The 24,239-nt window shown below is 37.5% G+C and overlaps 1 protein-coding gene across 3 annotated transcripts in view; it reads left to right on the forward strand.

Moving 5' to 3' along the window:
* SEC24B (SEC24 homolog B, COPII coat complex component) overlaps window positions 1–24,239 on the forward strand; it is a 98,672-nt gene that overhangs the window by 64,898 nt on the left and 9,535 nt on the right. For all 3 annotated transcript variants that reach the window (XM_069095059.1, XM_069095060.1, XM_069095063.1), the window contains 12 exons: window positions 1,491–1,675; window positions 4,974–5,076; window positions 7,375–7,501; window positions 8,390–8,499; window positions 10,144–10,256; window positions 11,884–12,002; window positions 12,360–12,415; window positions 13,055–13,261; window positions 14,614–14,737; window positions 22,366–22,524; window positions 23,183–23,356; window positions 23,960–24,070. In XM_069095059.1, coding sequence (XP_068951160.1) covers window positions 1,491–1,675; window positions 4,974–5,076; window positions 7,375–7,501; window positions 8,390–8,499; window positions 10,144–10,256; window positions 11,884–12,002; window positions 12,360–12,415; window positions 13,055–13,261; window positions 14,614–14,737; window positions 22,366–22,524; window positions 23,183–23,356; window positions 23,960–24,070 — 1,588 coding nt within the window. The remainder of the gene's footprint in view (window positions 1–1,490; window positions 1,676–4,973; window positions 5,077–7,374; window positions 7,502–8,389; window positions 8,500–10,143; window positions 10,257–11,883; window positions 12,003–12,359; window positions 12,416–13,054; window positions 13,262–14,613; window positions 14,738–22,365; window positions 22,525–23,182; window positions 23,357–23,959; window positions 24,071–24,239) is intronic.

Below are 24,239 nucleotides of genomic sequence, written 5' to 3' on the forward strand. Positions count from 1 at the left end.
AAATTGCGTTTTCTGTTTTCTTTAATTGCCTCCAAGAATAAAAATGAAAATGAATCTTCTGTATGTCATTGTGATGTAGGTCCCTACCCTGTGAGAAATTGGGATGCTTCCAGAGACATGATCTTAGGGCTGGGACCTAAGCACCACATCAATTGCATTCCTTAGTGACTCTATTTTTTTTTTTCAGACTATAAATAGGGCAGGGTGTGGGGAGTTAGGTTAAAGGAACAATTGGACAAATTTATATCATAGGCAAAAAGTAAGGGTGTTCTGTTGGATAACAAGTGAAAAAGTATTTGGTATAGTATAAAAAGTATAGCCTGGGGGACATTGTATCTGTTACCAACCCTATGAACGATTAATTTTTTATTTTCTCTCCTCTAAACCTGACAGAGATTTAGGCCTGAGATTCGTGTCTTTGTTAGAAATATGGCAAATATCCTTTGCCTGACTTTATTTTTTGACAGTACTTCAAAACCATGTCCAAAATGACACCTCTTACCTAGGTGTAAATTTTTAATATGTTTTACTAGCAGTATTAGTCATTCCAAAATATTAGAACTTCAGTGACCATTCTAGTTTTTATAGGAGTCTGTGTTCTTTTAAAAAAAAAATTTTTCTTACTATGGTAAGTTGCTGAATTTCAAGCTTTATAGAAAAGATTGAACTTCCTTTAAATATTAAGACTTGCTATACCCCAGTTAAAGATGAAGTTTTTTTAATGAATTTTTATTCCTGTCTTTTGTTCTTCTATTGTCTGAATTTTTCCCACCACTACCCTTCACCTTCCAGAGCCAATCCCACAAAACAATTAATTTTTTTTTTAATTTAATAAAAGATTTTAAAAATCAGTGGTGGCTGGGTGGTACAGTGAGTGGAGCACCGGCCCTGGAGTCAGGAGGGCCTGAGTTCCGGTCAGCCTCAGACACTTAACTCGAACACACACACACACACACACACACACACACACCCTGGCTGTGTGACCTTGGGCAAGTCACTTAACCCCAACTGCCCTCCAAAAAGTTTTTTAAAAGTTTTTTTTTTTTAATCAGCAAAACCAATCATATCAGAAAAATCTGGAACTATATGCAGTGTTCTATATCTGTGTACCTCTTACCCCTGCAATAGAGTGAATATATATATATATATCTATATAATAGGGTGAAGTATTTTGTAATATCCCTGCTTTGGGGTAATTATCAAGTCAGTTCCTTCTGATCATTAATTGGACACAGCCTTCTAATAAGTAATATGACTGCCAAAAAAACCCCAAACTATTAAGCTTACTAATCAGTGGAGGGTTTTTTACCTTTGAAATGGAGGAAAGACATGGGTAGACAAGTTAGCATGGGGTTATTTACTCATTAGTATAAAAGATCTTAAGTTTTCTGCATCTTTCACAGATAGAGGGTGACAGACTAAGAACACATTTGAAATAATAATTTGGTTTGGTTTTTGTTTTATTTAATAATGGTCTTATTTTTCAACAGTATCCTGGTATGAATCAGTTATCATCTAGTCTAAGCGGCTTAAGTCTTCAACATTCTTCTCAACAACCAGAAAGTCTGAGGCCAGTGAACCTCACTCAAGATAGGAATATTCTGCCTGTGACTCCTGTTCTGGCTCCAGTGCCTAACTTGAATTCAGACCTGAAAAAATTAAATTGTAATCCTGAGTAGGTATATGTTGTGTAGTCTTTTTAATGAATTATTGCTTACTTCAAGATTTATTTGATATTAGCATTAAAAGTAGTAAAAGCAGAATGGAATTTGTTGATTTGGAGACAGTACTAAGAAAGGCTTTTCACTTTAAATTAGCATGGAAATGGGAAACTCAAAATGTAATCTGTTCCAAAACCACTTTATTTTCAGAAACTTCTGTGTAATTAGAGCATTTTTTTTTCATTTGGGAACTAATTTTTGTTTTATTCAGAGATAGTTTCTGCTACTTTCTTGAGTACTTTCTAAGTCTTGGTGAGGAAACTTTTCCTAAAACCCTAATAAGTTAATAATAATTTCTTTTTCTCCTTTTCATCCTTTTTTCCCCAATGGAAAGAGCGCAGGATTTGGAGTCAGCAGACTTGGCTCTAATACTTGCTAGCTGTGTGACTGTGGGAAGTCACTTAAGCTCCCTAAGCTTCGATCTCCTTGTCTATAAAATGGGGGTGATAATACTTGCAGCTCCCAGGGCTGTTGTGGAGAAAGCGCTTTGTAAACTTTAAAGCACTATATAAATGTGAGTTGTTATTATCAGTCGTTACAATAAAACAGTAATCTTGTAAACAGTTCCTCTCTATTAATATTTTGTGCCCCCTTTTCAGCATTAGTTAGTCAAGATATATTTATTCATTTAGCAGATTTTTATGTAAGCCCAAGGAGAGGTTTGGGCAGAGAGTTTGTCCCTTAGTACTCTTCTGTTCCTCAGGGGATAAGGAGACAACACACAACATTGCCCCATCTTGCATCTTAGTTTCAGTTTCCTTTCTGCTGCATTCTTTCAGTTAGGGGCCTAACTCTCTGCCTTCATCTGGCCTGCTACTAAGGCCTCATTGCACCTCCTAGTTAAAATAAAAACGATGGTAGTTGACATTATATAGCGCTGTACAAAGTGCTTTCACATGCCTTGTCTTATCTAAGCCTCACAACATTTCTGTTACTTTCCTCCCATTGTTATGCCCCTTATATTGGAGGAGATTGAGGCTCAGAAAGGTTATGAAATGCCCAGGGTCACACAGCTAATAAATTGTAGAGCCAAGACTCAGACTTAGATCTCTGACTCTAAATCATTCCTTGTAATATACCATATGAAACTCTTATTAGTCATGCTTGGTACCTGTCTCCCAAGACCTCCTAAATAGAATATTCTCTATGCCTTCCAGCTTCCCTGTCCATGTAATAAGATGCCCTCCTGCTCCCTGGGTGTCCTTCAGGAGAGTTCCATTTATTCCTGAAACTCATCCCTTCTATCCAAAAGTAATCTCAGCATTCTCTAAATAGACAAAGGCTCCTATTATATAGGGTCTATTAATACTCTGCTTAAGAATCAGTAAGTACCTTTAATTTATTTCCCAGTGACCATAGCCCTTGAGCTTTCTTAATTTCCAATTCTTTTCATTTGTTTGACTTCCTGCTATAGTAGCTGCCATTCATCTTCACTGAGAACTATTTGTTTTTTAGCTCACCTCTTTTTCGTAGCTTGACCCACTGCTTTATTTCTTCATCCCTAATTCAAGCTTCCCCTCTGTCTTTCTCACGGCCTTAGCAGTAAGTGAAATTGAGCTGACCCCCACAGTGGGCTTGCTTTTCATACCTTTCACAGAACCTAATCCAGGGAATTCTGTGCTACCTGTGCCTGTCCAAACTCCTAACTCTGAGGTCAGGTGTCATCTAGGGATACCCACACTACAGGGATACTAGGGATACCCACTGCTAAAGAAGCAGTGAAGCCCAAATGTCTAGCTGTCTTTTTAGTCTCAAAATCAGAGGTTTTAAGAGGCATCTTAGAACAACTTGCTAATCATTAAATTGCCCCTGTCCCTGCCTTCCCCCTACTCCCAAATCCCCAGCCCATCCCTCCTTCCCCCCACAATGGACCCAGGCTATTCTTTGAATTGTCCCCCTTGGAGTCCCCATATTCTTTTTCTAGGCCTAGTCCTGTCACTACCTTCTTCCTTTGTTCTCCTGGGAAATTGAGTTATGACTTGGAAGATGACCTCCATTACTTGGCTGTTCTTCCTTTTGGCCAAAGAAGCACATACTAGTCAGCCCTAGCAAAGCCATCTCTAACCCTTATGTCACACTTGAACAGGTCCCACCAGAGTTGGGTTTTCCTCCTTGGGAATGAACTCAGGTAGGCAGCTGAGTTGTCAGCAATATTAGACCTTAGAATTTTGAAGTGGGTAAAATTTGTCATTGGGTCCTCCCACTTTGCCTACTACAGAAATATTTATTAAAGCTTAAAACTTCACTAAGACTTTTAGGGCATTCTGTATAAATCCTTGGGACTAGAATAGACCTTAGAATTTGTCATTGATTTATATTCATTTTCTTATGTAAACATTCTTCATCCTGGTTGATCATTGTACATGGCAAAAGGGGGAGGGAGGGAGGCAGAATTGCCAAGGATCTGAGATAACCTCATTTTTTCCCTGCTGCAAAGCTTTATCCATTGTCTACCATGATTCTTGTAATTATTTGACACCTTATCAATACTATACAAAGTCAGAAAATTATTTTATGTCTTTGTTGATTTTGTTCTTGATGTAATTGCTGGGTCATTAGGAATGGTTAGCATAAGAAAACAAGAAAGTTTAAGTCTGTCTGAGAAATAAACCTTATAGGAAACTAGCAGGTCTTTGTTGAACTTTAGCTTTAACATGTACAGCAGAAGGAATTATCCTAAGGCAGTAATGTAGATCTGGGATATTATTCTTAGGTGAATTCGTGACTCATTTTATTAAATACTTAATTCTGACTTTCTAGTAAGGGAATTTTAGTTAAGTATTATCACATTTGTATCAGTATGAACATTTTGTGACTCAAACTAAAATAGATCTGAAGCCTGGGGGAAAAGTTTTTAATAGAGGTAAATGTGCTAGGAATACCATTCATCCTTTGTTGAGGCAACCTTATTCTGGTCGCTATGAGAAATGAAGCTACGTATATAAGGAGTCACATGTAAGTCTTAACTGCAGGTGACTGTGGAAGTTGAATTGATAGCTAGCCCTCAGTGACAAGAATAGGAACTGGGAATGGTTCTTAATGTGGTAATTTCCATTATGAGAGCTTCTGAGGCCTCTTTAGAGCTTTGAATTATGTTTTTGTATTTAAAGTGATCGAGAAATATCTGATGGCTTCTCTGTAATCTGCTGAAATGTTCTTAACTGCTATGATTATTTACAACGTAGCCTCTGCCTGCTTTGGTATATTTTAGCCTGAGAGCTAAATGTGATATTCTTTTCATTTGCCTTTCAGTTCATTTCGATGTACTCTGACAAATATCCCACAGACTCAGGCTTTATTGAATAAAGCCAAACTTCCTTTAGGGTTGTTGTTGCATCCCTTCAGAGATCTCACGGTAAAGTGTCATTTTTATATTTTGTTCTTGGATGGAGAAATGCATCGTTATGTATCGTACATCAATTGACTATTTTTTCTTCCTTCCCTGTTTTTGTTGTTTCTAACTTGTAAGAGAAAAATACTCTAGTTTGTTAGAATTCAGTTCAGCAAATACTACTGTCTACTACGTGCAGCACAATGGTGCCGAGACCTACGGGATAGACATCGTTTAATTCCAGTTCTCATAGAGCTTACCATCTAATAGTGGAATATAACATATATATAACTATTATACAAAATCATGTATGGTGCATTCATAAGAGAACTCTTAAATAAATGGCTGGATAAGATACAGGGCAGGGAACATGATTATAACTGGAAGAATAATGGGACAGCTTGGGAGACAGGTCAAGGTTGGAAGTATGTCTCAAATTAGAGACCACTTTGTAATTTCATTATATGTTTATTGAACACCTACAATATATAAAGGATTATGGCAGATTCTGATTAGTAGTGGCTTATATTTCCTAGAGAGCTTTAAACAAAACATATGATTTAATGGAAAGAGCAGTCTGGAATCCAAGGACCTGTGTGATCTTGGCAAGTCACTTAGCCTCCCTTAGACTGATCTGTAAAAATGAACTACATGACAGCTGAGGTTCCTTCTTGTTCTAGATCTGTGACCCCTGTGATTTATGGTTTACCCATATACGCTGTCTTATTTAGTCTTCACACAACCACCCTGTGAAATAGGGAGTCATTTTCCTTATCAGTATTGTGAACCACATCTTAAAAGGTGAGAAAACTGTGACTTATAGTTTACACACCTTTGCCCTAGGTTTTAACACTTGTAAATGACATAGCCCAGGACATGATTTTCTTTTACCCTCTATTCCAAATCCAGAGCTCTTTCCCGTAAGCTGCACTGGATCCTTAAGCAAATTCAAAGAATTCACATAGGCCCTGCCCAAAGGAAACTTAAGATCTAATTGGGTAGGGGAGAGGGAAGGCATAGAATTTAACATATACTGATAAAATAGAAACCAAAGTATGAAAATGAATAAAATAAACACAAAATCCTTGACAGGAGAGAGATAGATTATAGGAATAACAATAGCTAACATATAGTGCCTACTATGTGCACTCAGCACTTTAAAGTTATCTCATTGGTCCTCACAACAACCCTGGGAGGTTGGTGCTGTGATTGTCCCCATTTTACAGGTGAGGAAACAGATTAAGGGACTTGCCCAGGATCAAACAGCCGAGGATAGATTTGAGATAGATATATAAATGTGTGTGTGTACATATATATTTGTATGTATGTGTGTATGTATTCACATTAATATTCATATTAATTATTAATATTAATTCTTAATTAATAGGACTCGGCCGTAAGGTAGAGGCTTGGACTACTTGATGGTCACTAGAGTCTCATCAAGTCAATTCAAAGACAATAAAATATAGGCCAGCTTTTATAAAGGAAGATCATTAATAACTGGAAAATAACCAGCTCAAAGGTGTTTTACAAGGATTCATTCAAGGAAGTGAGAATATTTTCCCAGAGGGAAGAAAAGATTCGATTATATATGGGAACTGTTTTTGAAGGGCTATTATCCTTTGGTGAAAGTTGAAAAGAGACACGTTATAGGCCTCTTGATAAGTAAAACTTCTTAACAATTGAGAAACTGCCCGTGATCGGGAATGATCTGCGGGTGACAGTGGGCACCTCTCCTTAGGAGAGGTCTTGAGGCCAAGGCCACGTGACCATTTGGGTCAGCTGGGTTATTACAGATTAGATGGTGTCTGAAGTCCCTTCCAGCTCTGAGATTCTGTGTTTCTGGTTTATTTTGAGACCTGAGCACATGAACTAAACCTTAAATTAACCATGAACACAAGCAGAGATGTTCAGGCTTCTCTCATACCCAAGGAAACTCATAAAAATGCCACCCCCAGGCAGAGTCACTCAGTGAAGACACAAAATTACGTTTACACTGGGCTCTCGACATATCTCAGGATAACATCTAGGGCGCAGCTGATGAGCTCTGACTCATGGTATTCCCTTGGCCAGGCATCCACTTGTCAGCCAGTTTCTACTCCTTGTGGTGCCATCTTGTGTAGTCATGTTGCCTGCTTGTTTGTCAGAGGAGAGGCAGCTGAATAGCTGCTTATTTTGCTCAAGGTACTATTGGAATGGTGCCGTTTCAAGCCGTACACATAAGCAATTATGGATTCTAATCTTTGTGCTGAGCAGAACAATAAGTATTTAACATTTCCCTGGGATAATGTGTGCTACCACTTCTTCATTTTCTTTTCTCAGCAATTACCAGTGATAACATCAAGCACCATTGTGAGGTGCCGGTCTTGCAGGACATATATCAACCCTTTTGTGTCCTTCATCGATCAGAGGAGATGGAAGTGCAATCTGTGCTACAGAGTTAATGATGGTGAGTTTCATATTTGGGAGTAGGACTTGGTGAGTGTTTGATTTTTTTTTAATGTTGTGTATCTTAAGTGTATTCTAACAGCCACGTCATAAAGTGATTTCTGTCCTCAGTCCTAGGAAAGGAGCGCATAGGCTAAGAATGCTCTCATTTTGCCCCCAACCTAATGGACCATGAGATTCAGAGCTAGTCCTTGTGTGTAAATGGAGGGCAAACAAAAGAAAAATATTCACAAAGCAAGCAGAGAAAGGTCTCCAAGTAAAGTCCTGTGTCTTAAGTTCTATTTCCACATGGCAGAGGACAGCTTAGATCTAGAGGGTATCATAGACATCAAATTATGTGTCATTATTCCTTAGGCTGTTTCACAGGGACCCTTGTTCTCCTTGTTTTCAAGTGTGTCTCTGTATGTCTCTCTCATAGCAGCTGTGTGGCCTGATGGATAGGATGCTGCTAGTCTGGGAAGTAATGTTTTAGTCCCTGTTCTTGATTTCAGAAAAGGAACTTCATATTTCTGCACCTGGGTTATTTTTTAAAGGGAGGTATTTTTCATGATTCAGTGATTATTAAGCTCTTTGGAGTCCTCAAGTAAACAACATCAAGATTGAAAGTAGTAGTTATAGGGGCGGCCAGGTGGCTCAGCGAGTAAGAGTACCGGCTCCAGTGTTGGGACGACCTGGAGATCGAATCCCGGGCTCAGACACTCAGCACCACACCCAGAAATAACTGGCTGTGTAACCTTGAGCAAGTTACTTAACCCTGATTGCTTAAAAAATTTAAAAAAAAATAGTAGTTATTAAAATTTCTGTGGCATAACTGTTTAGTTGTGAGTATAAAAGCCATGTGTTTTATCTGTCAGTGATGATTTGCATTGGATTCCCAATTATTGTCTAGTTCCTGAGGAATTTATGTATAACCCCCTTACCCGTTCCTATGGAGAGCCTCACAAACGGCCCGAGGTTCAGAATTCAACCGTGGAATTCATTGCTTCTTCAGACTACATGGTAACTATTAAGTGTTTTGTTATAATTATCTGGTCTCGTGGTTGCAGTACTGCTTTTTAGTTCTGAATTCTGTGAATCTTGACCCACGTTTTGAAACTTTTACAGGATCAGTTTTGGGGGCTTGGGGGTTTGTTTTTGGTTTTGTGTTTTATGTTTTGTTTTTTATTTAAAATCTGAAAGTGGGGCAATGAAAAAATGGATTTTTTTTGAAAAGGCAGTTTATAAAATAAACATTTTTAATCACATTAGGCATAAATAATAATAGCTACCATCATGTAAACTCTTGAAGTTTACAAAGCATTTTTACATAACCTGTCCTTTCAACCTAGGTGAGGTGTAGGTCTGTTGTCCCCATTTTTGTCACACAGTGACAGAGTTGAGATTGAACTGGAGCCTTCTTGATTCAAAGTCCAAACTTTTTTTCTATAGTAGCATTCTCTGTAATCACTAGCACTACACCACTAATAGTTAGTGCCTTTGGGTTGTGTGACATCATATTAGCTTAGGTCAGCTGTCACCATCTCAGACTAATGCCCAAATGGAATCTTCCTATCTTCCCCAAGCTATCTCCATTTATAGTTTGTGGAAGATGGCACCATATTTCTGGTTCACCAGATTCCCAGTTTCATTGTTACTGACTCAACTTGGCCTTTATTCTCTTTTCATCCAGTCGCCAAACTCTGACACTCCCCCCTCTTCATTTCTTTCTCCTTCACAATCATATCCTTGGAGTGGGTGCTGCTTTTTTCAGTGAAGGTATCTTCTTTGTCTTATCTGCTAGAATCTTCACACCTCAGAGCCTTTCCCATCTCCAGCCTTTGCCACGTCCAGACAATTCAAGAGGTTACATCTGGATACTCAAGTCCATGCTGTATTTGTGACTGAAGAGTCTGGACCATTCCTTTCTCTGGCTTTCCATTGTCTTATCTATTTTTGTCAGTAGCCACTTAAAATTGCAGGATCCTTCCTTATGTACAACAGTCTACATCACTGTCTTCTGCAGTTCTTCTTTCACTCTAATGAGGCATGCCATCTTACTCTGTTTCTTGTCTCCCACTCCCAGTGCTGCTTTCTTCATGACATCCTGTACTGTCTTACAGGTTATTTTTCTACCATTATGAGTTCTGAATCTTATCCCCAATAGGTCCTTCTCTAATTGAAGATGAGAGAAACTTAGCTGTAGTTGTTCCTTTTGGCATGTCATATACCACCTCACCTCTGTGAAAGGCCTGCCAGGGGTTTTGGTACCCTGACCTGGATCTGCAGAGCATAGCCAAAGAAACCGCTTAGTAGCCATTAGGCAGAAAGGACCAGAGGCAGAAATTGATGATTCTCCGATCCGTCTACTCACCTCCCTCTATGTTGGCACAGCATTTCATAAGTAGTAGAGACCTGGCCAGTTCTGTTTCATTATGACTCCCTGAACAGCAGCCCCTCTCCTATGTAGCCCATATCAACTCAGTTTAATGGAGGGAAAAGAAAAGAAAATAGGGTATTACTTTGTCATTTCGGTAGTCTCTAAGAAGAGAGTAGCTAATGCAGTGTTTTTGTTAGGTTTTTTGTTTGTTTTGCAGTCTTCTTAGTATGATGTGAAAGAGTGAATTATGGCTACAAAATAAATTACATTATTTCTATTCCTTCCAGCTTCGTCCTCCTCAGCCTGCAGTATACTTGTTTGTTTTAGATGTGTCTCATAATGCAGTGGAAGCTGGGTATTTGACAATTGTCTGCCAGTCGCTGTTGGAAAATCTAGACAAGTAAGGATATTTGGATTTATTCGTTTTTCTGTGTAATTGAACTAGGTTCAGAATTTTAGTATTATTACTGGAGAATATTTTAAGTCGGGGGCAGCTAGGTAGCGCAGTGAATAGAGCACCAGCCCTGGAGTCAGGAGGACCTGAGTTCAAATCTGGCCTCATACACTTAACACAAAAACTAGCTGTGTGAGTCAAGTCAACCCCAACTGCCCTCCAAAAAGGAAAAAAAAAAGAATATTTTAAGTTAGCTTTCGTTATAATACATTGCTATATATTTTTGTTCAGTTGTATATGACTCTTCATAACCCTGTGGCCTTCTATCAATCGGGTTTTCTGGGCAAACATACTGGGATGGTTTGCCATGTCCTTCTCCAGTGACAACAGGTTAAATGAGTTGCCCAAGGTCACACAGGGTAGGCCGTTTGGGAGGCTGGATTTGAACTAAGGCCATCCTGACTCCAAGCCCAGCCAGCACTCTTATTGACTGTGCCATCTAGTGCAAGTATTTTTTCTGTACCAGTAGCAATAATACTTATTGTCCAGTATATTGCAAGTGTCTTTTCTACTTGATTTGAATTGTAAATTATATATACCCTGACTTCTGTTTAGCTATTTGGTAGAAATAACCCTTCATACCATATCAAGGAAATTTATTTGTAAGTTAACCTTAATTAAGTTAATGGCCTAATTTGGTTTGGGCATGTTTATCAGGGAAAAGAAATTTAATTCTCAAATAAATTTGAGAAGAAACTTCATCAGCCATCTAATTCATCCCATACATAAAAAGAAGCCCCACTATAAAATATCTAAAAAGTTGATATCCAGTCTCTGATGGAAGTTAGCCTTTGCATTATTGGTGTGGCCCACTCCTGACACCATTATTGGTATAGCAGAGAACAAAACCCAGACAGAAATTATTTAAAAAGAAGTTTATTAAATCATCAAGCAGAGGGAAAAGCTGGAAAAAGGGTGGGGTGGCCTCACCCTGAGTGTCTGTAATGTACATGTTATGTAGGATCCAAACAAAGGAGCAAGGAAACAGTAGCTTAATTGGCCCACACAGAGACAATTTCCAAATAAAACACATGGGTTGCTTGAGATACACAGCAGGAAAAAACTCCTTACATTAATCTTTAGATCTGAATGGGATTCCGGTTAGCACAGCCTAGGTGCTGAGTTAAGCCTTAAACAAATCTGGTCTCTAAGCAACAGGTCAGGTTCCTCAGCTAGGCAGGGCTAGGTAAGCAATGCAGTAAAGATTTCTTACAAGTTCTCTCTCTTTTAAATCAGCAAGAAATGTTTTGTTTGTCCCTTAATCCTTGGTGTGTTTTTTTACTCTAATAGTTGGGTGCTAAAGTGGATGTTCTTATTCAAGTACAAATTCCAGATATGGCAGATGTTGTTTGTTTTTTTTTAAGTGTTTTATCAGTTGCCAGTTGGATTTCAGTGTTTCTCCCACATGAACTGTCTATGATGGTTTCAATAAGGTTTGCTTTGTTTGTCTTTAGGTCTTTTAATAAAGAAAGGGCTTAGCCAATCCCAAGTTAACCCATTTAGTTGTTATGTCATTTTTAAAAATCTGTGATACCAAGCACTTAGTATTGAAAGTTGTTTTCTTTGTCTTTAGACTGCCTGGAGATTCAAGAACAAGAATCGGGTTCATAACCTTTGACAGCACAGTTCATTTCTATAACTTACAAGAAGGATTATCACAGCCTCAGATGTTGATTGTCTCAGACATAGATGGTAAATACCTAATAAAAGAAATCACTACAATCTTGAACTGGTACAGAGTTGTGAAATAAAATGCTGCTTCTAATTTAAGTCATTTGAGAGTGAGTGGTGGCATACTGTAAAGATAAGATTACTGGGCATACATACCCAGATATGTGAGTCTTTAATTTAATATTTTTCTAGGAAAATACTTAATTTTTTGTATTCTGTTGTACGACTATTATAATTAGTTGTTACATTTTAAGTCAGTTTGTATGCAGATACATCCCTATTGTGTGTGACATAATTTAACTAAGACTTGTAGTTCTTTCCTTTATTATAATCCTTTGTGCCTTGATTTGTTTATTAGAACATCTATTTTGCCCACAGATATCTTCTTACCTACACCTGATAGTTTACTTGTAAATCTACATGAAAGCAAAGAGGTAAGTGGCTTTTTTTTTTATTATAACATTGCTAGGATTTCAGTAATTGAAAAGTGAAACATTTAGTGTTTAGTTTCTTTATATAAAAGCTATCTGTATTTAAATGTATTGTTTCAGATGGATTTCCTGAAAATAATATATTGAAAGCAGCCACCTTTCATCATTAACTATATTAGGTTTTAGAAAAACTTAGTATTTCAGTTACATAATAGTCTTTTTTTTTTTTTAAGCAATTGGGGTTAAGTAACTTGATCAAGGTTACACAGCCAGTTATTTCTGGGTGTGGTGCTAAGTATCTGAACCCGGATTCGATCACCAGGTCATCCTGACACTAGGGCCAGTACTCTTACTCGCTGAGCCACCTGGCCACCCTTAAGCAATTGGGGTTAACTAACTTGTTCAAGGTTACACAGCCAGGTGTTTCTGGGTGGGTGCTGACTGTCTGAGCCCGGATTCTATCCCCAGGTCATCCCGACACGGGCCAGTGCTCTTACTCGCTGTGCTACCTGGCCGCCCCAGTTACTTATAATCTTGAACCTAAAAAGAAGTAAACTGAATTTTAACACAAATGCTCCAGAATGCTTTAGATAAGTCATTTCCTTTCTTTTTTAGTAACTGTTTGTAATCTTTGTTTTCCAGCTGATAAAAGACTTATTGAATGCTTTACCAAATATGTTCACCTATACAAGAGAAACCCATAGTGCTCTTGGTCCTGCACTTCAGGCTGCCTTTAAATTAATGTCTCCAACAGGTGGCCGTGTGTCTGTATTCCAGACACAGTTATCTTCCTTGGGTGCAGGACTCCTGCAGTCCAGAGAAGATCCTAATCAGAGATCCAGTACAAAGGTATATTAGATTTTATTTTAATGTCACATTCAACAGAATGCTTTCCATTCTCTATCTTTTTGTCCTAGGACCCCAGTCATTTTTTGTGTACTTGAATTATTAGTTAATATTCAGACATTAAAGAATCCTTGTGAGGAAGTTATTTTCCAGTTAGTTTTAGGCACTGTTGTACAAATTCCAGCTTACTAAATGTTGAGCAATGAATGTCAGCTATTGGGGTGAAATTAAAGGTCCAATCTTTGCTTTTGTCACTGTAAACCTAGTACTCTTAACAGGTAAAAGAAAACCGTTGCCGGGAATTTGTCTTCATCAATAAGTGCCTGCTATATACCAAGCACTTCAGTAGGTCCTGGGGCAACAAAGACAAAAATGAAACTGTCCCTGCTTTCTTAGAGCTTATGTTCTCCCTGGGGAGACTGTGTATAGGGAGAGGTGGGGGGGGGGGGCGGTGTAAGGGTATGTACATATATAAAATCAGTATGAGGTAACTTAGGGAATGAGAGGCCTAGCAGGGGGATTGGGAAAGATTTTATGGAGGTGGTTAGTCTGCAAGAGGTCTTTTACTCATGCAGGTTTTTTCCCCCATTTAGGTCAAATATATGCACTTTTTTTTTTTTTTACTAAGTAGAGATACTAAAATTGAATGCCCATGACATCTTTTTAAATAGCAATTCACTTAAGGTGAATAAAAACATGCCAGGATGAAAGCAAGAATGGTAATTTAAACAGTTATGTTGCATCCCCATGGGAGGCAAAGTTGATTTTAAACTGGTCAATTTTTTGTCAAGAAGAAACAAAGGGAGAAAGGGCTTTTCTATACCTACTTGTAAGTACAGCAAACAGATTTTTATTTCTAGTTCAGCTATCCATTATCCTGCAAAGATATACACCCTCCAACCTTCAAGAAATTCCAGGCAGTTATCAAACTGACACAGTTCTTTGCTATTGAACCGTTGAAACAGACTGTTAATTTTAAGTTTCTAAAATACTCTCTGCCTACCTTGGGCTGAGAAACCAATTATATTAGTTTATTCACTGGTCAGACATTTTTCCCCTCAGGTCTGGCATCTATAAAATCTAAGTGTGGTTTTGGTATAATTTTTTTTATGTGTAGCTGTATTTTTTTCCTTTCAAAGAAAGATCACTTTAGTTCTCCAACCTGTCTTAAGCAGTTAGGTGACCTTATTTTTACTAATTTCAGCATATGAGACTTTGGGGCCGATTTTCTCCTTTCCTCTTTGTATTTAAAGTTATTAAGAGTCAATGCCCTGACATAAAGACATCTGTATGCCCAAACTACTTCTTCTGTGTGCATGAAATGTATCTTTAATTTTTTTAATTTTTTGCTGAAGGTTGTGCAGCATCTTGGTCCTGCGACTGATTTTTATAAGAAATTGGCATTAGACTGTTCAGGGCAACAGACAGCTGTGGATCTGTTCCTTTTAAGTTCACAGTATTCTGACCTGGCTTCTCTAGGTAAGGTGATATTTCAGTTTAACCTGTTGACCTATGCCAATTTTAACATATATTTAAATCTAGACTTTATAGCTTTTTTAAAAAGTTCTACATTTGGGGAGAGTTTGGTATGGCTATGATGAAAGCATTTACTGTATGTAACAAAATTAAGTTTCAAAAACATTTTAAGTACCCATTATGTGCATGGTATTATGTTCTAGGTCCTAGTGATGCCAAGACAAAAACTTTGACCTAATGGTGCATGAACACAAAAAGTAAATATAACCTCTTGGAAGACCTAGACTTTTAGAGCAGTTAGGGACTCAGAGGCAGGTGAAGGCTGGGAAGGTAGGAAGGGGCCAAGTCATGAAGAGCTTTAAAAGCCAAACAGGATCACCTCTCTTATTCAGTCTGGTACTAGAGATGTTAGCAGTAGCAATTAGAGAAGAAAAAGAAATCAAAGGAATCAAATTAGGCAGAGAAGAGACCAAGCTATCACTCTTTGCAGATGATATGATGATATACTTAGAGAATCAAGTAAAAAACTACTTGAGACAATAAATAAATTTGGCAAAGTTGCAGGATATAAAATAAACCCACATAAATCCTCGGCATTCCTATATATTTCCAATGAAATTCAACAGCAAGAGATAGAGAAATCCCATTTAAAGTTACTGTAGACATTATAAAATATTTGGGAATCTACCTGCCAAAACAAACCCAGGACCTGTATGATCATAACTACAAAACACTTTTCACACAAATAAAGTCAGATCTAACTAATTGGAAAAATATCAATTGCTCGTGTCTGGGTCGAGCTAATATAATAAAAATGACAATTTTACCTAAATTAAATTATATATTTAGTGCCATACCAATTAATTTACCAAAAAACTACTTTATAGAGCTAGAAAAAATAGTAACAAAATTCATTTGGAAGAATAAACGGTCCAGAATATCAAGGGAATTAATGAAAAGAAATGCTAGGGAAGGTGGACTAGCTATACCAGATTTCAATCTGTATTATAAAGCAGCAGTCATCAAAACTACTTGGTACAGGCTGAGGAATAGAGGAGTGGATCAATGGAGTAGATTAGGCACACGAGATTCAGAAGTCAATGACTATAGTAATGTATTGTTTGATAAACCTCCAGACCCTGGTTTGTGGGATAAGAACTCACTATTTGACAAAAACTGCTGGGAAAACTGGAATATAGTATGGCAGAAACTGGGCATAGACCATTATCTAACACCATATACCAAAATCAAGTCTAAATGGGTACATGATCTAGGTATAAAGGTTGATACTGTAAGCAGTCTCCTAAAACAAGGATTAGTTTACCTATCAGACTTGTGGAGAGGGAAAGACTTTATGACTAAACAAGAATTAGAGAACATTATAAAATGTAAAATGGATAATTTTGACTACATGAAATTGAAAAGTTTCTGTACAAACAAAGCCAATGTAACCAAGATTAAGAGGGAGGTGGGAAATTGGGAAAGAATCTTTACAATGTATGTCTCTGACAAAGGACTCATCTCTAAAATATACAGAGAATTGAGTCAAATTTATAAGAATACAAGTCATTCCCCAATTAATAAATGGTCAAAGGCAGTTTTCAGAGAAAGAAATTAAAGCTATCTATAAGCACATGAAGAAATGCTCTAATTTCACTATTGATTAGAGAAATGCAAATCAAAACAACTCTGAGGTACCACATCTCACCAGTCAGATTGGCTAAGGTGATAAAACAGGAAAATGACATGCTGGAGAGGATGTGGGCAAACTGGAACACTAATGCATTGCTGGTGGAGTTGTGAACTGATCCAGCCTTTCTGGAGAGCAATCTGGAATTATGCCCAAAGGGCTATAAATACTTTCATACCCTTTGATCCAGCAATACCACTCCTAGGGTTACATCCCAAAGAGATCATAGAAATGAGAGAAAGACCCATATGTACAAAAATGTTTATAGCAGCTCTTTTTGTGGTAGCAAAGAATTGGAAATTAAGGGGATGCCCATCAATTGGGGAATGGCTGAACAAGTTGTGGTATATGCATGTTATGGAATACTATTGTGCTATAAGAAACAAGGAGCAGACGGTCTTCATATTTACCTGGAGAGGCTTAATAGAACTGATGCTGAGTGAGAAGAGTAGAACCAGGAGAAATTTGTACACAATTACAGACACAACGTATGTGTGATGACCAACTTTGATAGACTGGACTCTTCTCAGCAATGCCGTGATATAAGTCAATCCCAAAAGACTCATGATGGAGAGAAATATGTGCATCCAGAGAAAGAACTAAGTTTATATCCAGGTGGAAGCAAAATACCTGATCTTTTTCCTTCTGTTATTTGGTTTTATGTCCTCTTTACCATTTTTAATTCCAGTTGGTACAATCCGTCCTTATAACCTGACTAATGTATAATGTGAAAGTATTTACAGATCCCATACTTGACTATAAGCCGCCATGGGGGGGAGGGGAGGAAGGCGGTCAAAATGTGAAACTCAAGGAATTGTGGAATTGAATCCTGTAAACTAAAAGGAAACAAACAAATTAATTTTAAAAAAAAAGTTAGTTTAAAAAAAAAAAGCCAGACAGCATTTTATATTTGATCCTGGAATAAGTGAACTAGGAAGCCACTTGAGGGGGTTGAATAGAGAAGTGACATGGTAGAACTTGTGTTTCTTAAGGAAGATAAGTTTGATAGCTGAATAGAGGGCAGACTGGAACAGGGAGAGACATGAGGCAGGCTGACCAACCAGAAAACTGTTAGAATAGTCCAAGCATGAGATAATGAGGGCCTGCACTAGGATGGTGGCAGGGTCAGGAGGAGTGAGGCAGCATATGGAAGAAATATTGCAGAAAAAGAAACAATGGTTTGAATATAGGTGAGCAAGTATATAGGTGTGGAGAGTGACACCTAGGTCCCCAGAATGACTGAAATGGTGGTGCCCTCCACAGTAACTGGGAATCTGAGACTTGTCTACATAGAGATGGTAAATGAAGCTGTGAGAGCTGATGAGATCACTTAGTGAAATCAGAGAGAGAGAGAAGAGAGCCTTAGGGAGTAGCCCAAGTCAGTGGGTCTGTGACCTGGATGAAGATTCACCTTAAAAGAAACTGAAGAAATGTTCAGATAGGTAGGAGGAAAGAACAATGTCATTAAAAACCTAGAGAGAAGAGAGTAACATGAGATATCTAGTGAAAATAGTCAAGATTTGTGAATAGGGGAGTGAGGTAGGGAGAGCTGTGTTTTAAAAATATGTTTTGTGAGAGGGCCCTTTGAGGTTGGAAGTGCTGGAACCAAGGGACCAATCCTCATCCTTTGCATTAACTGTTGGAGTGGGCTCCTAATTGGTTTCCCAGTTAGTAGAGCTAAGGGAGTGGCTATGAATGATGTCAGAGAGGTGCACTTCACGAGGCATGGTGTTGGATACTGGCTAAGAGAAAGTCCAGTCAAGGATGACGCCAAGATTGCAAACCCTCATGAGATGATTAAGTTCTCATTTGGATGTATTGAGTTTGAAACATAGAGTGTCTGATAGGCAGGTGGTAAAAGAGACTAGGGCTGCATATATAGATTTGAGCATCATCTACATAGAGATGATGAGGAGGAGATTAGGGAAAATTAGCGGATCTTGACTGACACCTACACATAGTGGATAGGGAGTGTGATAATCGAGCAGCAAAGACTGAGGTGGAAAGGTCTGAGTGTTAGGAGGAGAACCAAGGGAGAAGAGGCAGGGTCAAGCAAGCTCGGTACAGATGAAGATTGTGTCCGGGAGGGTGCGGGTGGTCACAGGTCACAGCAGAGGCCGAGAGGCCAAGTGGAATAAAGGCTGAGGAAAGGCCTCTCTGGGTCTGTCTGCTGAAGTTGTTGGTGACATTAAAGATCAGTTGCTTTGGTTCTTTAAGATTAGGTATGTAAAGGTTGACCTTGGCAAGAAAGAACATCTCTTCTTCTGAGACTGAAGCAAAGGAAAAAATTGAGCATAATAAAGAAAGGGTTTGAGTGTGATGTAGAAGAGAAAAATCAATTTATAGAATTTTAGAATTGGAAGGGACTCCCCCATATATTTTGTCCAACTAATAGAAGCACCCCATTACAGCATTGCCAATAAACCCTTTTCCTTCTTTTAGAAGACCTGCAATAAAGGAATAAGAATAATAATTCGCATTTATATAGTTCTTCAGGGTTTATCCCTGTCTTACAGATAAAGAAAGTGAATCACATAGAGGTTAAGTGACTTGGCCAGTGTCCCACAGCTAGTAAGGGTCCAAGGCAAGATTCTAATTCAAGTCTCTTGAATACAAGTCTACACTCTATTCACTACCAAGGAAGCCCATTCCAATTATAAATAGTTCTCATTGTTTGGATTTTTTTTTTTCTAAAATCAAGCCTAAATTTGTCACTTAGCAACATAAGTTTCTACCCATTGCTCTTAGGTCTGTCCTCAATGGTCAAATGGAATAGGTCTGTTTCCCCTTCTCCATAGAGCCCCTCCAATCCCCAAAGCCAGTGATCATGTGCCTCATTTCCAAGCTCACCATGCCACGTTCCTTCCACCAGTCCTCATGCTATGGACTCAAAACCCTTTACCGTCCTGGTGGCTCTCCTTTGGAAGCTTTTTAGTTAGTTCATCACTATCTTTCCCACACTATGTATCCAGACTATCTACCTGGGAGACAGGCCAGGAGAGCCTCAGCCCTGCGTATCCCTGGCAGCTTTGCAGACCACAGTCCTGCTGGCTTTCCTGGCTGTCATTGGCACCTGTGGAGCTTGGAGACCGTAACAACCCATCCATCGTTTTCACACAAGTTACTGTCTAGCTATGCCTCTCTGATCTTCCTGTCATATTGCGTAATGTTCATCCTTAATACCTCTTGCCTTGTTAGATTCAGTCCAGTTTGCTAGCCCATCAGAACTTTCTTATTTATATACCAGTATTGTGCTGTCATCTGCAGATCTGATGAGCTTGCCACCTATGCCTTTATCTAGGTCATTGATTCAAATGTTAAACTACTTGGGGCCAAATGCAGATTTCCAGGGCACAGTATTGGTGCCCTTCCAAGTTGATATTGAGCCATTAAAGACTATCCTTCAAATGCAGACTTTCAGCCAACTAGTATCATATGCCCTGCTTCTCACCATATCTTCCACAAAGAATGACATGAGAGACTTTGTGCGTTAATGTATAGGCAAATTGACAGTTCCCTTCAGCTACTAATTTAGTAAATCTTTCTAAAAAGGAAACATAAGGGGAGTCTGGCATGACCTGTTTTTTGCTTAAGTCAAGCTGAATCTTTAGGAGGTAGGGAAGCTAGAAACAGCAGGATTTTTGCTTCTGTTTTCTCAGTATAGCCACACCTCCCCAGATATCCATTATAATAAATATTTTAAGAGGAACGGCGAAAACAATCCAGCAGAATGAACCAAGTCTGATGATGTGTATAGTTAGTTCTATACTCAGAGAGTGTCATTGTCCTATTTTTTTCCCCAACCCAAAAAACCAGCAAATATACCTTATTGTTTACCTTTGGGAGCAAGAAATGTCAATTAAGGCGATCTGCTCTGCTTTTAACAGAGACAGAACTCCAACAAATGTCTAGATATTGCCCTCCCCTCACTACTATGTTATTTCTCCATGCCAGGCTTGTGATCTCTTTCCTGAACTCATCTTTCTGCCCAGATAATCTATAATGTAGTGTGACAAAATCATTTCTGCTTGTCACCCAGACCTTCTGCACTATGCTTCCCCCTTCTTGTTTTTTTAATTTCCTTATGTGAATATTCCTAATAAACAATGCTACCATTTTGATCTTATCTTGTTAAATGCTATAAGATACTAGTCTATGCCCAGTTTCTGCCTTACTGTATGCTTTCCAGTTTTCCCAAAAATTTACCAAATAATCAGTTCTTATCCCCAAAACTTATGTCCTTACACTTGTCAAAATACAAGTTTACTGTATTTATTTGCTGCTATAAATTGGATGTCTACTCTGTTGTATTGTAGATCTATCTTTCTTATTTCCTAGCCAAGAGCAGATAGTTTTGATAATTACTGCCTTATAATATAGTTTAAGATCTGGTATTGCTAAACCACCTTCCTTTACTTTTATTTCTTCATTAGTTCTCACATTCTTGACTTTTTGTTCTTCCAAATTAATTTTGTTATTGTTTTATCTAATTCAGTCAGATAATTTTTTGGTAATTTAATTGGGATGGCAATGAATGTATAAATTAATTTAGGTTAAAATTGTCATTTTTATTGTATTGGCCTGCCTAGTTATGAATAATTAATATTTCTCAAGTTATTTAAATCTGATTTTATTTGTATAAAAAATTTTTTTATAATTTTGTTCATATATTCCCTGGGTTTGTTTTGGCAGGTATACTCCCAAATATATGTCTACATTATTTTAAGTAGGGTATCTCTAGTAAGATATCTATCTCTTCTTACAGGGTTTTGTTTGTAACATATAGGAATGCTGATGATTTATTTGGATTTACTTTATATCCTGTTACTTTGCTAAGATCATTAATTGTTTCAACTTTTTAGTTGAGTCTTTGGAATTTTCCAAGTATATCATCTTTGATATACCACTACCCCATTTCCATACTACCCCATGCCCTTACCTTTCCTATTTCTTTTCATTAAGTTATTAGGGCCACCCAGAACCACATTCATTTTATTTTGTTCCACCAAGTCTCAGTGATACTTAGGAGTTATCCTCTTTGCATTAGGATCTCTCATTCATTTTGTTTGTTGCCTAAACTTTGGGCATTTAAAGCCATGGTTTTACTACTGGCTACTTTCTTGAATTTTGTTTTCAGTGAACTTGTAGGTATTTCAATTACTTATCCTTTATCTTTGCTGCTCTCTATGGCACCAAGCTTGGTTGAATACACTTAGGCTCCATTCATTGCTCTTCCTTTTTGGTGATTTATTAGATTTCCAAGATACCAGGCAGATTACATTCTTAACCAGCTTTTGATAGGTGTACACTAGTCCCCCAAACAGCAACCATTTTCTTTGCTAGTTGTTTACCTCCCAACTCAGCTTTTCCTTGCCTTCAGTGAGTAATAATGAGGAAACCATCATTTGGGCCTCTATGGTCTTCCCTTTGTTGCCCAAGATGAAGACAATAATTAAATTGGGTTCCTGCCTTCAAATAGTTTATATTCTACTACAGTATTATTTGTGTCCACATGAATCACAAAAAGTGGATGGTAGCCATCCATTTTGACACGGTTTAAAACATTCTTAGTTAAATTGCTCTAGGAAGTTAGCAGACCTTTTTTCATTTCCAATCAACAAAATAGTTCTCTCACTGCATAGCAAATTAGGGAAGAATGAAAAGATTGCCTTGCCATTAAGAAAGCTCAGCTAAGATTCACCCTTGGTTGTCTGCATTGTGTTTATCAGTAAATTTGATATTACACATTTCATTAAAACTATATCTGTTTAGATTATGTGTATTTTATTCTAACTTTATTCTACCTAAGTTTCTTATTTTATCTAATCTAGCCATTTAACCTTAAAATTATTTTAAATGCTGCAATATATCATACTATCAAGCTATGAACAAAAAAATTTGAATTCTGCATCTATAAATATTTATCTTTTTCTTTTCCAAGCTTGTATGTCCAAGTATTCTGCAGGTTGCATCTATTATTACCCATCTTTTCATCATACCCACAATCCTTCACAAGCAGAAAAATTGCAAAAAGACTTAAAACGTTATCTCACAAGGAAAATTGGATTTGAAGCAGTCATGAGGATAAGGTGTACAAAAGGTAAAAAGAATTGAACTTGAATTGCTACTTGTTCAAATCTTAATTGAAATGGCCTAATTTGTGAATGTGTTAGCCAGCAAATAAAAAGTCATATATAACCAGTGTACTTCCAAATTGTAGAGTTCGCTGATTTGTCCTGCTCTCTAATAGCTGCCAAATACTTGTTAAAACTGGGGGGGGGGGAAGCAAAATTAATATTCTGCCTTATTAAGGGAAAAAAATAAAATATATTGCAAAGTGGGGTGGGGGTAGAAACAAGGAATTAGGCTTCCCTTAAATGAAATTATTGTAAGAATGTTGTGATAAATTTTCCCCAGTTTATATTTACTTCCTTGGTTTATTGGAATTTGGAAGAATATCTTCTAATGCCATATTTCAAATATTAAATGACTAGACAAAGACCTCATTTCCTTTGGAATATTACATATATATTTAGCCCCAGTCACATAAAGTAAAATACTATTGAGACTGGGTATAAATGAACCAAATTTATAGTCTTTGTCTTGTATAAAGCTTAAATGATATATTTTAATCAGTTTGAGATTACTTCCCCCCCACCTTCCCATCCCACCTCACTCTACCACACACAATAAGTACATTTCTAAGGTAAATTTTGTCTATTGTCACTTTGACATAAATCTAAATTTTTGCTTCTTAGGTCTTTCAATACATACTTTCCATGGAAATTTCTTCGTTCGATCTACCGATTTGCTTTCCCTTGCCAACATTAATCCTGATGCTGGATTTGCAGTACAGATGTCAATTGAAGAAAATTTAACAGATACTTCTCTGGTGTGTTTTCAGACTGCCCTCTTATATACCTCAAGCAAAGGTAATTTAAATAGAACTTTAAAAAACTTTCTAGAGCACTTATGGTTCTTATCTGAAAGAGAGAGGAATTTTAGTGCTAAATAATGATGTTAACTCCTATTAATTAAGTATATTTTAACTACTTAGAAATTTTAATTTAATTTTTTCCAAGTCTTTCAGCAGTGTAAATAGTGCCTAGGGAAAGAATATTTAGCTTAGTTAGGACTCATGTTTTGATAAGTGACTTGTAAAGAATCTCATCGATGGTTATATCTTTAGCATTATCTCTACTAATCAGAATCTAGAGCTACCCTTATGCAAATTTCTTGCATTGAAGTGCCTTATATACATTATCAAGGTAGTCTGGTTTTTCTGCCATTTTACCAAATATGACATATTTCAGCATAGTTAAAGTCACCTGCATCTTAACATGATTGCCACTGAAAGCCTGATCCAGATCTTCAACCTTAGTATATAATTTAATGTGAGTGTTACAGTTTGTTTTGTAAAGTTTCTCAAGTGTTTTTCTTTGAAACTTGTTAATTGGGAATCTTTCTTGGGCAACTCTAAAGTATTCTCCTTTCGTGTTTTATTCTAATGCATACTCATTCATAACTTTGTTTAGGTGAGCGAAGGATTCGAGTGCACACTCTTTGTTTGCCAGTAGTGAGTTCGCTGGCAGATGTTTATGCAGGAGTAGATGTACAAGCAGCTGTCTGCCTTCTCGCAAACATGGGTGAGTACAAGGATAAAGCAGCAGTTGTAAGACATTTTTTCTGTCCCAGGAGCCATCATTTTGTCATACTTTTTGTACCAAATCTGCTATTTTTATTTACGTTTGCTTTTTCCATTTTCTCCTGTACTATATCAGCTCTTGTCCAAGTATTTCTTGCAGATTTTTTGGT

The sequence above is a fragment of the Petaurus breviceps genome, unplaced genomic scaffold, assembly GCF_028583685.1.
Source record: "Petaurus breviceps papuanus isolate PSGF00001 unplaced genomic scaffold, PetGlider_PUasm1.0 126, whole genome shotgun sequence".
NCBI lineage: Eukaryota > Metazoa > Chordata > Mammalia > Diprotodontia > Petauridae > Petaurus > Petaurus breviceps.